The sequence below is a fragment of the Oryzias latipes genome, chromosome 18 (assembly GCF_053564925.1).
Source record: "Oryzias latipes strain Hd-rR chromosome 18, Olatipes_Hd-rR_3.1".
Taxonomy (NCBI): Eukaryota; Metazoa; Chordata; class Actinopteri; order Beloniformes; family Adrianichthyidae; genus Oryzias; species Oryzias latipes.
Genome location: NC_136254.1, coordinates 11,058,276 through 11,075,139, shown reverse-complemented (window position 1 = coordinate 11,075,139; position 16,864 = coordinate 11,058,276). Strand labels below are relative to the sequence as shown.

General features: G+C 40.0%; 2 protein-coding genes across 4 annotated transcripts in view; one reads left to right on the top strand and one right to left on the bottom strand.

Annotated features, from left to right (window-relative positions):
- The window catches only part of slc12a10.1 (solute carrier family 12 member 10, tandem duplicate 1), a 19,561-nt gene extending 17,437 nt beyond the window's left edge, over nucleotides 1-2,124 (bottom strand). Inside the window, exons 1-2 of one of the 3 annotated variants that reach the window (XM_004084309.5) lie at nucleotides 1,435-2,124; nucleotides 821-992 (exon numbers count right to left, since the gene is read on the bottom strand). In XM_004084309.5, the coding sequence (XP_004084357.2) occupies nucleotides 821-992; nucleotides 1,435-1,522 (260 nt within the window). In that variant the 5' untranslated portion in view covers nucleotides 1,523-2,124. Of the gene's footprint in view, nucleotides 1-820; nucleotides 1,049-1,434 lie in introns of those variants that run through there. The other 2 variants (XM_078936325.1, XM_023966372.2) reach the window with 2 other exon arrangements.
- Nucleotides 2,112-16,864, top strand: LOC101155818 (kelch-like protein 33). The gene is made up of 7 exons (XM_020699711.3): nucleotides 2,112-2,452; nucleotides 2,611-3,340; nucleotides 9,750-10,192; nucleotides 11,323-11,565; nucleotides 11,640-11,890; nucleotides 12,053-12,223; nucleotides 15,703-16,864. Exons 3-7 carry the CDS (start codon nucleotides 10,001-10,003, stop codon nucleotides 16,241-16,243), a joined length of 1,398 nt encoding a protein of 465 aa, XP_020555370.1. The 5' UTR covers nucleotides 2,112-2,452; nucleotides 2,611-3,340; nucleotides 9,750-10,000; the 3' UTR covers nucleotides 16,244-16,864.

Genomic DNA, 16,864 nt, shown 5'->3' with positions numbered 1-16,864 from the left:
ATCAACAGCAACTCTTTGGCTGTGCCTTCATTACAGAAGCTGCGCCTGCTTGTGGGCTGCAAAATTTTAAATGAAATAGGGGCGGAGCTAAAGTAGATTAGGGATGCCAAACTTCTCGACCAAACTAAACTGAATGCTGTGCCATGAAACCGAAAAGTGCGTCAAACAATCATTGTGCTAAACAAAACCGTGACCCAAAAATCGAGGTTGCATGCCTAATGTACATGTTTTTGTTGAGGCGGATAAAGTCGGTATGAGAGATGTAAAGACTAAAACCTTAGAATGTTGGATGTAATCAAGCAATCTGAAATCCCTAAACTGGGAAGCTTTTTGAGGCCCACCCACTCCACTGTTTTTCTCAAAAATGACTTTTTCCACCATTTCAATATCATTTACGAATAAAGCTATGATGCAGTTAAAGCGTAGGGGGAGGGGGGCGCTAAAGAACCAATCAATGCTACCTGAAGCTTTTTCAAATTTCTATAGAGTTTCTTTAAGCTCTTTGTTGTTTAGGCCTGGAACCATCAGCTGTCCTTCAGGGTCTGCTTTCCACAGCTGAGTGAAAGACAGGAAAACGCCTGATTTTGCAGCCGCTCTCACTTCCTGTAGACCGTTGCTGGAATTTTTTTTATTTCTTTGTTCTAACCCTGAGATCATCTGAACAAACGCAAAAAATTTCAATTTGGCCACATTTGATAATGTGCTTTTAAAGTAAAAAGTTGTATTTTATTTTTGAAACAATTCCAATCCACAGAAACAGAACGATGTTGAGATAAAGTAGAGCAGCTCCTTTGAAAGCTGTGTGGTGTTGAAAACGAACCTGGAGTCCTCGTCTGAGACGATGGCGGTGGGATTGGTGCGCAAATTTGGATTCCTGCCATTGAAATGATGCGGGGAGTATCTGGGGGGGCCTTCCTCGTGGCTCGAGAAGCGGACGGTCCGAGGCAGCACATTCTGCTTGGAAGTGATCTGCCCCATCTGTGAGGGTCGAGCTCCAGGGAACACAGGAGAAACAGCCCAGTATTACACCTTTATCCCCGTTTCCCTGTTTTATTACCAACATCATGATACATTTGTTAAAATAACAAAGCACAAGATGGTATGGTGTGTATACAATGGTATGTTCTAAATGTTTATATGCATTTGGCTGAAAGCACTAGTGTCAAAATCATTATAAGCAAAATAACTCTTAAAGAAAAATAGCTGAAAAAAAATATATGCTTTGTGTTTTGTTAAATTTTAAAAATTGGAGACAGGGAACTAATATAGGATGATTATAGGGCAAAGGTTTATGTTAAATTTAACAAGCTTTTTGTTTTTTTTTAGATTACGATAAAGTAAATCAGCTTTATTTTAATTCTTGCATCCCGAGGATTTAGTACATTTTCATTTAAATAAAAAAGATAAATGAAAGAAAAAGAATGAAATACTTACAATTCAATGTGATGCTGCCTGCAGGTGAAATATGTAGGATCAAAGAGCAAAAGCCCTGTAATTTATACCTGTAGCAGGAAAGAAACATCTCCTCCCTTCACTTCATGTTCCTCCCTCCCCCTTGCACCACACACTCACACCAAACACGCTCTCACACACACACAAACCCACTATCTTAAGCCCCCAGTATTTTCATTTCTGCGGTTTCTAGAAGTGTCCTCTGGAAAAGTAAATCTTTGTCACACAACAGTGGAAGTGTGTGCAGCATCAGAGTTTGGAGTAACCAAAAGAAAGGTGTTTACCATTTGAGCTGCTGGTTTCATCACAGAGAGGTTTGGTCACCAACACTTTGTGTTGTCATTCTCATGACAACACAACCCATAAATATCATCTGAAAACTGTGGAAAAAGCTTTTAAAAAAGTGATTTTTTTTTTACTCCAACATAATACATTCTTATAATAATGTCAGTTGTTATTTTTCTCTTTTATTTATTTATTTAAAATCTTCATGAAGCTTGTCAGGTCAGTGATCACTGTAGATAAAAAGATGTTTTTAGGTGTTTTAACTTAAAGCAGGAGTGCAGCTCTTCCTCAGCCTACTTTCTTTTTAGCGGTGTTGACAACACATCACACAGCAGTGTTTTCTCCATCAATAAGAAACAGGAACAGGCCTCTGCTCTCTTCTCAGTGACCGTGGTAAAAATAGTATGCAGGCACCTCGTGCCAGCACTGACTGACGGCCAGCATTCTTTCAAGGGAAAGTAAATAATTTTAGATTTTTAATTGTCGTTGTACTTCAACAATTTTCCTGCAGAAGACTTTGGCCCTTACCAAAAAAATTTAAGCTTTTTTGTTCTAACTAAAGCCTTTTTTTCAAACTGACAACTTTTTGCAGTGTGTTCTTTATAGTGCAAGAGCCTGGCTATAATTATCCCTGCTGTGGAGCACCCCCACATGCCCACAGTGCCATTGTGCCCCGCTCAAAGTCACTTGTTCCACCCGGCAGAGGGAACGGAAGGTAGGAGTCGTAGAGACAAAGAGTCTTCTCTCTGAACAAGAATGTACATTTTTGAGTAACAGTAATGCACATGCTCAAGTGAACTTATTTGTCGTTTCGATGATGTTGGGTTCACTGAGCGGGTCAGAGGGTCAATCCACGCGGGTGTGATCTTACAGTGAATAACAGCAGTGACTCTGCGTGGGACACTTCCAAGAAGGCTTCATCTCACCGCTCCTCCTCACCGTTCCTGTCATCATCTGGCTGTTGCCCCGCCCACAGCATCTCCTTTGCCGTTTGAGTCAGGGATGCAAGGAATGGAAGATCACTGGAGAACATTCAGACCTCATCTCCACGAGGACAAAGGTGGTGCAGAAGCAACTGTTCATTCTGCGGCCTCCTCGACGATCCCCCTCCCCGAACACTCAGACCTCCTCTGTTACACGCTCCAGTCGCACCCTCAAAGCCTCTTCAGTCGGTTACAGGTCCTCAGGGAGGAGGGCTTGCTCCTGGACTGCACATTCCATGTCCAAGGAAACATGTTCCGGGCCCACCGGCTGCTTTTGGCAGCTTCTAGCCAAACCCCCCAAATGTTTTTAGGCTCAAAGCAAAAACCACAGTCTGAAGCTGAAGAAAGCTCTCACTGCTTGACTCCTCTTGGGCTGAGAGCTGCTTTGGAGTTTGCATATAGTGGGAAAGTGGACTTGAGTGGGGAGGAGGGTGTGCAGGAGGTGCTGGATGCTTGTCAGCATCTGAACTTTTAAAGGCTACGAGAAAGGAGCAAGTCAGGGGTCACGACCTCAGCTGAAAAGGAGACAAAAAAGACTCTGGAGAACATCAGGAACCTGTGGGACAGAGGAGAGGGCTGTGACATCACGATCCGAGCAGAGAGTGGGGAGAGCTATCCAGGTAAGATGACAGACAGCAGAGGAGAGACACATTTGTCTGAACTTTAATGGACCAAACTAAAAGGCTTAAACATAGTTTTTATGGGTATCCTCGCAGGTAAAAATATAAAGCTGACCACGAATTTGACCCAAATATCCCTACAAGTCTGAGGCCTTTGTCAAAATCGCCTTCATGGGTCCTTAAGGGCTTGGGCAAACCTGTACAGGGTATGCAGGAAACCACTTGGTAAGGGCCTTGAGGCTAAATGTTGATGCACATTTTTTCCACCAGCATGCTGTGAGCAACAGGTCAATCAATGCAAACACTTAGTAAATAAGGGTGAAGTAAGGGGTGTCGTACACATTTTATCCGTGCAAAACCCTGCAAAACGTGCAAGGATCCCAGTTCTTGCCAATGACCAGTACCACAGCATCACCTCTACCTCAGTGCGCGTAACTGCCCTTACAGATACTTCACAATTCCCTTTCCACACTCACGACAATAGTATGCTCCTTTGTCATTGCCATCCGAGCCTCACGGTAGCTGCAAGACACACCTGCGCTCCTCCTAAAGGCCATGTCACACAGTCACGACATACATTTTGCGTATGTTCCACGAATAACGTTTTGGTCTGTAATGATACATGTGTGACATAGATAATTTGTAGGTGTTTCTTGCTTTCGTCGATGTGTACAGATGTCCGTTGAGAGTTTCAGCTGACAGGTCTGGACATGAATTTACTTTTTAGCAGTTCAAAATTTTTGGTTGCTTGGGAATTATGCCGTTTTTCTGTATTTTATATATTTTACACGCAATTTTTATGTAAATCTGATAGAATGGTGCATGATTTTTGTGAGATGCACACACGAATTTGTGGCTCTCCACGACCATTCCATGTACCACCATTGTATAACGTTTAAATTGCACATCTGACTCACATATCACATCAAGATTACATAATTGACTCACGAATCAATAATGAATTGTATATGATCACGCACCGTTAATGTTCAACGTTACTTTACGTATTCTTTGCATGGTTTATTCGCACTACATCTGTAGTATTAAATGTGGTACATTTGTGATACAAATGTGAAAATGTTATGTAAAGACCACAACTTTTCACTTTTTCCACGTCTATTCATATATGACTATGAGGGATTCAGCGGCCAAAGAGGACAACAGAAAATTTATCAAAAAATGAAAGTTTAATTTTTTTCAAAAAAATGTAAATAATTTACAAACTTGGCCCTTAAAAGAGGTCAACAGAAACATAATTAACTCAGGCAACAAACTCAATTTCAACTAATCCAACTGAACAGACCAAGTAACAGAAACAAACTGACCTCCCCAAAGACACAACAGGGGAATATATATGGTGATCAGACCACATGAGAGACATGGGGGAACCAACAACATTTAACAAAGACATAAGACAAGACTAAACCACAGAATGTGGTCCCCTAGTGGAAGAAAACAACAATAGCAGTACAAAATTAGATAAATAACCAACAGAAGCAAAGCAGATGACAATTACACAAGTCAGTGGTTTCTTCCTTGGAGGCTTCTGTGGAGGCGCCTGCCCAATTGCCTGACTGGATCATTTAAAGGCTGTGATGGCTTGACTTCCCCTTTTGGCCTCACAGCACAGTTCCAGGAGCAGAACATCAGCCACACCCGCAGCGACCAGTAGCACCCTCAGCACTGGCAACTCAAACACAGATGACATTAAATACACAAACCAAAATGAGTAAACTAAACAAATAGATTAACATGTGCTACAAATAAATACTGAAAACAAATAATAAATGTATATTTTAACCCAAAGAAATGTTTGCATTTATTTAAGAATCTAAAGCAAAAAACTTGTTAAACAGGAAGTGTGGAGGGGGGGGGGGGTGTGGGTGTGGCAGGGTATGCTACCATCACAATGACAAATTTAGGTTATGCCATTTCTTAACAAATGTTCTATGAATTAATTTTGTTGTATTTATGCCCCATGTCTTCAGTTTGTAGATCATGATTGCCTGAGACAAAGAAGGCCAGCTGTTTTAGCTAGTTCTGATCCAACGTGAAGATCCAATGAATAACCACGTGTAGAGTGATATAACAACCCAGCACACCCAGAAGTGAGGGGGATCCTCCTGATTGAAATGACGCTGAAGCTTCACTTCTGTCTAACTGAAAAACACTTTTAGAGACATTTCAAACAAAGATCATTCACATGTTTGCAACAAATGTTCACATACCAAAAAAAAAAAAAAAAGGTACAATAGTTTTGAATTTCTACAAAGTTTATCGATTGTTTATGACAAAAAATGTTCACTCAAAAAACAAAAAAAACAACACTTTTACGTTCTGTATTACTCTCAAATTTTCAGTTGTTTATCAAATGATACATTTGAGTTACATCTGTTGAATTTATTCTTTTCCAATCAAGTCTCAAGCCTTTGAATTTATAGATGAATTATTAGTCATCATAGAACTTCCATAAACAATTTGTCAACCGACTTTGAGGGTGTGACTGGAGCATGTAACAGAGAAGGTCTGAGTCTTTGGGGAGGGGGAACGTTGAGGAGGCCGCAGAATGACCAGTTGCTTCTGCACCACCTTTTTCCTCGTGGAGATGAGGTCTGAATTTGTCAACTAATTGTCATTCTCAAATGCTAAGACAACTTTTATTTTTAGACCTGATAGTGATGCTTGGAGATGAAAAATAGGCATAAACAAATAAACATTGATCACAAATTCTAAAGTCTTTGATGTTGAATCTTAAGGTCATAAGGTTAAGTCCCATTTGTGGCCTGATCTGGGATCTCAGTCCCAGTCCTGGTCCTACTAGTCCACCATCTCTGCATCTGTTACTCAAACTTGCCTAAATTAATTGGGCATCATCAGGTTTGCACAAAGCCAAAGGATCAGGGAAACCCTGCAGGACTGTGGACCTGCGGAGGAAACTAGTATTAAATTCAAATTCAAATGTATTTATAAAGCCATTTTATAATATAATATAAATACACCTTAAAGTGCTGTAGATGTAAGAACAAACGGCCTAATAATAAAAACAAAAACACCCTACCAATACATAAGGAATGAAACCCCAACCACAGATCAAGCCCCTTGTTTAAAAAAAGAAAAGAAAAAAAGAAAGAACCCTTAAGACGCTATCAGCCCTATCCCCCTGTTGCCTGTGCGTCCTGACCCAACGAAGGGACCCCACCCAACCCCAGCCTCCCACCAACCAGAAGGGACCAGAGCAAGAGAACTATGGGGGCAAAAGAGCACGACACCTAGCCCCCCCCCTCCCAGCCTGAAAACAGACATCCCAGGCAATAGTTTGAGAGCAAGTTTAATAAATTAATTAAAATTAAATAAGATCATAGTAATGCTATTAGTAAATAGTAATAATTCACAAAAACGAGTAAGACTAAGATAACATACACAATACAAATAAAGACATAGTAAAATTATAAATAGCACATTAAAATAAAACCAAATTTAAAAGCTATTTAAAAACTAATTTAAAAAGATGAGTTTTGCTGGGTTTTTTTAAAAAACCTCCACAGTGGATAAGGTCCTCATGTCCTGAGACAGGCTGTTCCATGGACCTGGCCTGTAGTGCGGAAACCTGGCTTCACCATGGGTTTCTGTTCGAACTCTTGGCATTTCAAACAGTCCTGCACCTGAGGACCTGAGGGCTATGAAGGCTCATAAGGTCAAAGTAATTCAGATAAAGAAGAGGGTCCAAGACCATTAACACTCTTTTAGACTAATGAAATAATCTAAAAAATGATCCTAAAGCTGACCTGGAGCCATTACAGGGACTTTAAAAGGATTTTAATTTTAGACATATCCAGTTCTCTTGAGCTGAATACATTTGAATCGGTTAGTTCAAAAGGGGTCCAAGTCCAAGAGGTTTGTTTTTCCAGGTATTTTAATTGCATAGCTTAAAGGGAGGCTACACCAAATGATTAATACTTTACCCAGATTTAGCACCAGTCCATAGCTTACAAATGCTATAATATGAAGCTCTTCACTTTTATAATTTAAGAGGACCAGCAAACTAAAGTCTCTGGACTTGGGCCCTTCTTGAATTAAACAGGGACGCTGCCATATTGGATAACTAGTGCTCCCATCTATGGGATAAAGCTAAACCCATGCAAGAGAGGCCCAAGTCCAGGAATGTTGCACTTAATGCATTTTAAATGTCAAGCATGGTCAATACATTACAACGGACTTGGGACTTTTTTTCACATAATCAGATAGCTTTTCCCTTGAAGACCATTGAACATATAATATCTCTATTTTTTAAAATTGTGGACTTGGACCCCTTTTGAACTAACATATTCATTTACATACTAGTTTTGTTTCTCCCTCTGCTTCAAGACCCCAGCAGAATTGAAAAGGTTTGAAGGAAAATACAACAAATCCATGAAGGTCATTACTTTTTTTCAGCAATTTTAAAAATGAAACGTTTTCTAATGAAGTTAGGAATTTCTGTGATTCATTCATTCATTCATTCATTCATTCATTCATTCATTCATTCATTCATTCATTCATTCATTCATTCATCTTCTAAACCCGCTTTGTCCCTTTCGGGGTCACCAGAGTCTATCCCAGCCACTCGTGGGCGAAGGCAGCAGACATCCTGGACAGGTCGCCAGTCTGTCACAGGTTTCTGTAATTTAGTTTACTTCTAAGAAAATGCATTTCCAAATGCAATTGTAAATCCATTTCTAAATCCATTGTTAAACACGTGCAAATTTGATTGAAAATGCATTTACAAATAATAAAATTTATCAAAAAAATTTATATAATTTATATAAAAAAATACAATTCATCTTTAATGGGCGGTCATAGTGCAGAGGTGGAGCGGTTGAACTCTGATAGGATTACCGATCATCAAAAATTTGTTTTACTTTTTCCCAGACTCTTCTGGTTTTCCCTAGCTGAGATGAAAACACCTGTTAGACATTAAAAACCAGAATATTCAAATGTCCGAAAATTTTATGAGGCATAACCACTAATTTAAAACTACCATCTGCTCAGAAAAGACTTCCTTTTCTTTCAGCTGTTGTCACTGTTATTAAACACAGAGCTTATGGGTGTCCTGTCACAAAAAAAAGAGTTTATTTACCATAATTCTTTTGTAAAACTGTTCAGCTTCACAACAGAAATAACCCTCTTTAGTTTTAACATTTTACTTTGAAATTATTTTGGATTTGGAATTGATTTTTTTCAAGGAATGAAATCTAAATCAAAACTAACTAAAACTTAAGAGGACAAACAAAAGAGACATACATCTTTATATAAAATGCAAGACTTAATATTTGTAAAATACGATACCAAGAATATTTTTATGGGTTTCTTTTCGTTAACCCTTTTTCTTTTGTAAAGCTTTGAAAATAGGGATGTACTTTTGTCACCAATCTCATTATTATTTTTGCCTTTTTTAGAAAAAGACAAAAAGCACGGTTCTCATGAGAATACTCAAGGAAGGTTATGTACAGTTCAGAAAAGAAAAAGACTGCAGCAGCTTTGTTTGTAATGATAAACCTGATCATCTGATCAGGAGTGAACACATTTTTAGTTGCCTTTGTTTTCAGTTGTGTTGGTGCCAGAAATATTTTATATTGAGCTAAAACTAACAATATTAATAATATAAAGTCCTCTATAAGTCCTGCTGAAACTGGACTCAAAACAATATTTTTTCACACTACAAAAGTATTGATGTTGTGCATCTCTTAATAAACAATGCAATAGTCATATTTGAAGGTTATCACTAAAAGTTACAATTTGATCACAACTGGCTCAGTCAGTTTCGTGCTTTAAAAAGAAATGTCATATGATGAAAAAGGTGGTGGTTTTGGGTATAAATATTGAGAAATTTCCAGGCACATGACCGCAGTCACAGTTGTTCAGCATCTCCTTTGTGAGTTTGTTTCTTTTAGGATATTCTAGCCTTTTCATGTGTAAAAGAGTCTGGGTTCTGGGTAAATCACCAGCAGAACTTGTTCAAGTGGGTGAAAATTCCATTTGTGCTGGACACTGATCCACCTCAGGCTGCCGATGTTTCCCGGAACAGTTTACAGTCTTCTGCTATATCAGCTGCTGGTTATGCAGGCAGACGGAGAAAGTAGAGTCACAGTCAGGTCAACAGTTTCTGAGGAAACTTTCTCCCTTTAACTCCAGGTGACTCATTCTTCGATCTGTTGTGAAGGATTTGTATGTCTTGTTACAAAAGAACGTGACAGTTTTTCTGACTCATTTGCTGTCCTCCATGCCAAAAGAATTCCCAGGAACTTCTTCAGAAATTCACACAGTGGGCTGCAAAGGTTGAATGGACTCCCATCCATGTTTTGGGTTTTCTCTGCAGAAGAACGTGTGATGAAGTTTGTAAAAATGTGTTTTTTTCCTTGTTTGTTTGCAGCTCATCGCCTGATTTTAGCAGCTGGCGGGGACTATTTCCGGGCTCTCCTGTGCGGAGGCTTACGGGAGTCCAGAGAGGACGTGGTGTGGCTGCGGGGCGTGCCTGGCTGGGTGCTCGAATCCATTCTTCACTTCTTGTACACGGGTCAACTGTGGCTGGGCTGGAGTCAGATATGGGAGCTGACAGGTGCACTGCTGCAGTTTCAGCTGGAGGGGGCGCTCTCGCTCTGCACAGACTTTCTGAGGGAAGGAATGGATGAGAGCAGCTGTGCAGATGTTCTGGTCCTGGCTGAGACTCACGGGTTGGTGCAGCTGGTTCAGGCTGCAGAGGATTACGTTCTGACCCACTTCCAGAAGGTTTCTGCAGAGGAAAGCTTCAAGGCGGTTCCCCTCGTCCTCCTCAGCAGGCTGCTGCAGAATGACTCCCTGTGTGTGGAGTCAGAGGTAACATGCTTCCATCTTCTGCTTCTGTTCTGATATTTTCAGACAAAACATGTCCTGCATTTACAATTTATTTCCAAATTTCTATGTTAAAAGTTAAACCAACAAACCAAACATCAAACCAAACCAACCGATTCATTAAACTCTTACAAATGAACAAATATTTCCTTAATATTATGTCTAAATAACCTAATTATTCATTCATTTAGCTGTTAGTTGTTTGTTTATTTTGCCTTTTCTTTGTTTAATGTGAAAATCTGAAAAAAAAAATCAATTTATCAAGTCAGTGTTAGCATTATCTCTTCACTGAGACATAATTCATAGCTCATTCTTTCAAATGTCTTGGACCTATGAACAACAGTTTAGAAACTGCATTTGTATGAAACACATAACATTCATATTGGTTTAAATGTATAGCATTACAGCTGAAAGTCTGAATGAATTCTAACTCCTCTGTTGCCTTGTGAAGTTCAAATCCACAGTGGAATCATACCAAAGAATGAGACCCTGTGCCTCCATGCTTGACATTCAACATTAAAGACCCACTCCAGTCATCTTCTGATCTATTTTCAAAGCGTTCCCAGTGGTCTTTTCATTATGATGATGCTGTTTTTAGCCTAAGGCAAAAAAAAAAAACCTGTTGTTTTCTAGGACATAATTTATGCAAAGCAGCAGGAGTTCATTAGAAATTTGCCTCTGAGTTCCCTTCACCCATAACTGAGAGATCTTTGTTTACACACTTTCCTGCTAGCTTACAGTCCCTCACAACCCCAGTTTGGGTTTACCAAGAGATAAAAGTCTGAAAATTGTGAATTTACTGAATTTATTTTAAATCCTTTACTTATCTCTGATAGTTAGTTAGAATCATGTGAGAGCATTGAAAGCTCTGCAGGATTTGTCCAGAACTGCAGAGAAAATGTGACAATGTGAGCAGCAAAATGCAGAGAGCACCAAAACAAATCTACATATTTTCCATTGTTATACTTGTGAGAACTGTGCAGTTTGGTTTTGTTAAAACCCGACACTTAAACAGACTGAAGGTAAATAACTAAACTAAATACTGTCAATGATGCAAAAAAATAAAAATAAAAGAAGAGTGGGACATGGTCATCGTCAAAGCCTCTTTATATCAGATGGAGGTGTTCAGGGCTGTGGTTGGTTGGGTGGAGGACCAGCCTGAAGATCGTCTCCCGTCTCTACCTGACCTCCTCCGCCATGTTCGTACTCCACTCCTCAGCCGATCGGAGCTGCAGGAGGTTCTCCGCTGCCCCCTCCTACTCGGGAGCCCCGAGGCGAAGGGTGCAGTCAAAGTTCTGAAGAGCTTAGTGAATGGGAGCTACAGAGGTCCTGAATGTGGACCTCGCACCCCAAACCAGGTTGGTGCCTCCTGACTCCTCCCTGACCAGAACATGAGATATCAGTAAAGGCTGTGCCACATCTTTCTTTCCAGGTCCTGGCTTTGGTTGGGGGTGACACTGTGGATGAGGATTTCATGAAAAGGGTTCCCAGCCGGACTGTGTGGTCTGCTCAGCAATTCCACCGTGGGCCCGGCCTGATTAGAGAAATAGAGTGGAAACTTGTGACAAACATCCCTGAGCCAGCACGTTTCAGGCACTGCGTGTGTCTTCTCAACAGCAAACTTTACGTCTTAGGGGGGCGCAAGTATTATGGGTCTTTGGATGTCCTCAAGTCTGCTTTTAGGTAAGACTGGATCAACTGAACCAGAACCACTGCAGGACAGCTGCTGTTTCACTCTATGACAATATTTAAAACTAAAACAAACAAATCCAAAACTATGGCATTAGTAATTTTTGTTCTGATTAAAGGAAGTAAGTTTGCTCACAGGATCAATATCTTTCACAGGTTTGACGTCTTGCAGAAGAAATGGGAAAAACTGCCGGACATGTTGCGCCAAAGGGACTACTTTTCTGTAGTGTGCCTGAGGGGAAGGATTTATGCTCTTGGTGGAAGCTGGACCCCCAGTCGGTGTCTGGATGAGGTGGAGAGCTACTGCCCTGAGGAGAACTCCTGGAGGTACTATTCAGAAAAAGTAAATTGCATGTTTATTATATTAACCCAAATATTAATTTGTGTTTTATGGTTTAACATTTCCTTAACAACTTGTTGTTTGGTGTACCCCAGCTCTTCCCAATAGGTTAGGCTCTGACAGTTCTGTGACCCTGAAAAAGATACTGCAAGTTAAGAAAATGGATGGATGGATGGATGGATGGATGAAAGGATGGATGGATGGATGGATGGATGGATGGATGGATGGATGGATGAAAGGATGGATGGATGGATGGATGGATGGATGGATGGATGGATGGATGGGTGGATGGATGGATGGATGGATGGATGGATGGATGGATGGGTGGATGGATGGATGGATGCTTTAACATTTGGTATTTATGTTCATGTGCCAACTGAACCATTTACGAATAGACATTTCCCCAACTCAACTTAATTGTAATGTGTTTAGATTTCAAACATTAGAGGTGGTATAAGCCTTGCCCCATTGCATATTGGGAAGTAATATATATATTTTTTTCTATATTTTGTTTTTTAAAGGTTGTGTTGGTTTTGTCTACCGTTGTGGGTGTGATGTTTGGTTGTGTGGTTGAGCTATGAAACACAAAGTAGTCGGTTTCCCACAGAAGGGACATTGCACTGCCACTACACTGTTGGCTTGTTCATTTCATAAATAGCATGCAATGAAGACAATGGACTTTGCACTTCTGCACATCCTTTCTTCTGATTGCTCAGGGGTCTTGATGTGTTCAAAGCTTACATCAGGATATAACCTCACGTAATACAATGGTAGTTACTTGCACTACCATTTACTTAGTTAATGGTAGTTACTTGCACTAACTTAGTTAACTCCTCCATCCTATTAGCATGTGTGCAGACATGACAGTACCACCTCAAGCTAATCATTTTCTGAATTTAAACTGAATTGTTTTAGTTGGGGCAACACAATTAACTTGAAGAAGTGAAGAACCCTATTAAATGGAGTATCTTCTACATTTAGGCAGAATCTGAATTGTGTTATATGTTAAAATGAAACTTGACCTCAGGTAGTTATCCTTTGTATGCTCAGTGGGGGATGGATCATCAGCAACCTTTCGTCCTGGGCTATCAAACTTGACCTATTAGGATGTTTTTGATCAGAATAGCTTTTGATTTCAGTAAAAATGAGCATTCAACAAATGACTACTTTAGAATCTATAAAATGTTTTGAAACTTACTAACTTTATATCTTAATTAATTGTATTATTTGACGGGTTTGATTTTTGAAAAAAATACTGTTATCTTTAGGTCTGTTTAATAAAATGTATCATATTCTGAACGAGCTGTAAACTTCCGTGCTTCAGAGCAATCCCACGTGACGAAATGCGTTTCCCTACCGTGAAACAGTGTGACGCGTATCCCCTTACCGGTAGAAGGATAGCCAGCACTAAGTTGCCACTGCTCCTCCTTAAAAAGAACACTTTCGGACACCACTGCAGCTTCAAATGCCTCTATAATTGCAGCAATAGGGGGAAGCCAGAGGGCTAGGGCAGCAATTTGGAATCCGCCTTAGATTTTCAGTTGGGCTGACCCATGAGTCAAGTCGGATCATACTTGGGTTTGTTACATTTATCTGAGCAAATCTAGTAGGTCTGGTTTTTAGTCAAACTGTAACAGCATCACTGATATATCCTGTTGCACCAACTGGTTATCATTTAGATCTCCCAAAAAAAAAAAGGTAACACATTTGATTTGGGTGGAAATATTTTCTATTTTTATATTATGTTCAACCGACAAGTGATTTTTTTTTGAGGCATCACAGTGCTGCGGGCCATGACACTGACATTATGTGTAAAAAAGGAGGCAATATGAGAAATGATGAAAATTGCTCCAAAAACTGCAGACATCGATTTAGTGTACAATCTGAATGCAGAAAAAGCTTGTGTAGGTTTATTCTTCGTTGTCCGTTTAGAACTCACCACTGTCTTTTGTTTCAGCAACTGTCCTGGCTTCCCCTATCCTCCCGACGTCAACTTCACTGGCTATTGTACATTTTCAAATGTATTAACCTCAGCTACCCACAATATCTCAAACAACATCTAATTCCTTTTCAGTCTTCTTATAATTTACGTCATGCAGATTAAATCTTTTTTGTTGTTCCAAGAGTTAAAAAAGAAATGGGTAAATATTCATTTAATTACAAGGCACTCTGACCGGAACAATCTTCCTCCATTCATTCGCTCTTTAACCTCATTCTTTGCATTTAAAAATGCCTGTTTAGTACATCTCCAACACTCATGTAACTGTTTTTGATTTAATTTGATTTCTTTTCTGCTTTTTATTTATTATTTTTGTTTCCTTACCTTAAACTAATTGCTAGTAGGTGCAATGTTTGTGTGGGTGTGTGTGTGTGCCTGCTCGTTGTCTTGTAAATTTTAAGTTTTTCTCTGTTTTGACATATGTAAAGTTTGCTCAACTTTATCTGTCGGTATTTGCTTGTTTTGTTGTATGTTGAGGACCCCCTTGAAAACGAGATGACACATCTCAAGGGGCTTATCCTCCAAACAAATAAATTGAAATTGAAAAACTCAAAACTAGAAAATACAGCCCAACATGACCTGCAGAAACAGCACCAAGGTCTGTTATGTTTTTTGTGAGATTGCCTCACACTGCAGCAACATTTCTAAAGTGACCACTTCCTTTGTCCATCTATATTTACTGTTAACAACTGTCAGTGGAGCAGTGAGTGTCTGCTGCTTGTCTTATGCCACTGTGCTCTTATAGAAACCTGCTTCCTGCTTTGGACACTATGCTTCCCGTTTGCGCAACATTTAAGTGAAAACAGGTTTATCCAAAAAAACTGAGGGGGGGGGGGGACATGACAATTTGACCTTTTTTCATTTGTTGGACATCGTACATTCCTGTTTGTCCTTAAAAATTCCACTCACAAGACCCTGGCAGAAGACTTTCAGATGAACAATCAAAGATCAATCAAGGATAAACCGGTTTGAGGTTGAGAGTTCTGGAACATGTTTGCTGCGTGCGTCTTCCCCTCTGTTCCTATAGTATTCTAGCTCAAACCACCACCATCCTTGGCTGTGAAGATAGTTTTGAGTGTTTCATGGTTTCGTCTAAACATCTTTAAGAGTTGAGTCTCAACAGAGCATTTCATGGTACAAGAGTCCTTCAGGTTTTCTTTGGCACATCCTGTCCAGTCAACAAAATTTCAGGTTTCTAAAGCAGGAACATGTCAAGGGTGATCAATGGGAATAGGATTTGAGCTTCATATATGTAGACTTTTTTTCATTTTTTTGTATTCATTTAATCAGTAAACAGTTTAAAAATCTCTTTATTTAATTGTATTGAAAAATCTGAGAAGAAAAATGAACAGAAACTTTTTCTTAAATAACACTTTAACGTGACAAAAGATGAACTCTTAGTGGATGCGGTGTTTTTTTAATTAAAAAAACAGTAAATCTCTAATGAGAGGTTTCCTCCACCCTCAGGCAGGATCACCCTCTGGACACAGCCGTCTATGGCCACGCTGCTGCTGTTCTTGAGGAGCAGATCTACATCTCCGGAGGCTGTGACTCCCAACACAGTTGTTTTCCCACCATGTGTGGTTATGATCCAGTCCGGGGGTGCTTCCCCAGGGCCCCCATGAGCGCGGGGCTTGGACGTGCCGGCCATGCCATGTTGGTCCTGGGGAGCAGATTGGTGGTAGCTGGAGGGCTGCAGCCCCTTTGTCCAGGCTTTGGAGACCAACTCCTCTGCGAGGTTTATGACCCTCGGAGTGACTCCTGGTCTTCCTTTCCAACCTTGCCTCGCCCTCATCTGTCCCCTGGAGCTACCGTACATGATGGACGCCTGTATGTGGTCGGAGGGTCTTCAGCAGACACAGCCAGAGATTCCAAATGGGTTCATTGTTATGATTCCAAAAAGGGATGCTGGGAAAACCTGGGTGCTATGCCATTTCCCTACACTGATCTGGCAGTTTGTTTCCTGCCATCACCTGACCTGCCTGTAAAACAACTCAGTCATCAGTAAATCCTTTTCCAGTTAGTTTTTCATCCACCGAGGATATGAGTGAATCTGTGTGTTTATGATAAATACAGCACTAAATGTCATACCTAACCTACTCCTTAATTCTCATTCCCTCCAGAATAACCCATATAGACAATTTGAACAGAGATGAGAAGCAGACTGATCTGTCTGCAGCAAAAAAAAAAAAGGAAAAAGAGGAGGTGAGAAGAAAAAAAATTTGTGAGGTAAATGTTCCAAGAGGTTTATTGGTTCTGTTCAAGTCCCTATTTTGCTGTTTTCAATTGGACTCAGCAGAGCAAATTCCTAGTTCAGCAAACAGGCTGCAAAAGAAAACAGCAACCATATTTTCTGAGTATATGTTTTTTTCTGTGTGTGCATAGTTTGGCCAAGGGTGCGATTTACACTCAGGTATGACTTTTTAAAATAAATAGCAACAACCACTAGAGGGAACTGTAGGTATGGATATCAGTATTTGTTACTGACAGCAATGCAGAAGAAGCGCTGCTCATTCTTACGACAGGCTTGGTGGAATTGTTCCAAAGGGACTAAGTCCAAAGCTGACCTGTGAGCATGTCATTTATACTATGTTAAATTAAATAATATTTTAGAAGTTTCTCTCAAAAA

What these genes read in the sequence shown, in the direction of transcription:
- LOC101155818 (XM_020699711.3), top strand. Translation starts at nt 10,001, where the DNA reads ATGGATGAGAGCAGCTGTGCAGATGTTCTGGTCCTGGCTGAGACTCAC. An exon ending in CCCTGTGTGTGGAGTCAGAG is followed by an intron (nt 10,193 to 11,322) that starts GTAACATGCTTC and finishes TCTTTATATCAG; the next exon opens with ATGGAGGTGTTCAGGGCTGT. An exon ending in GACCTCGCACCCCAAACCAG is followed by an intron (nt 11,566 to 11,639) that starts GTTGGTGCCTCC and finishes CTTTCTTTCCAG; the next exon opens with GTCCTGGCTTTGGTTGGGGG.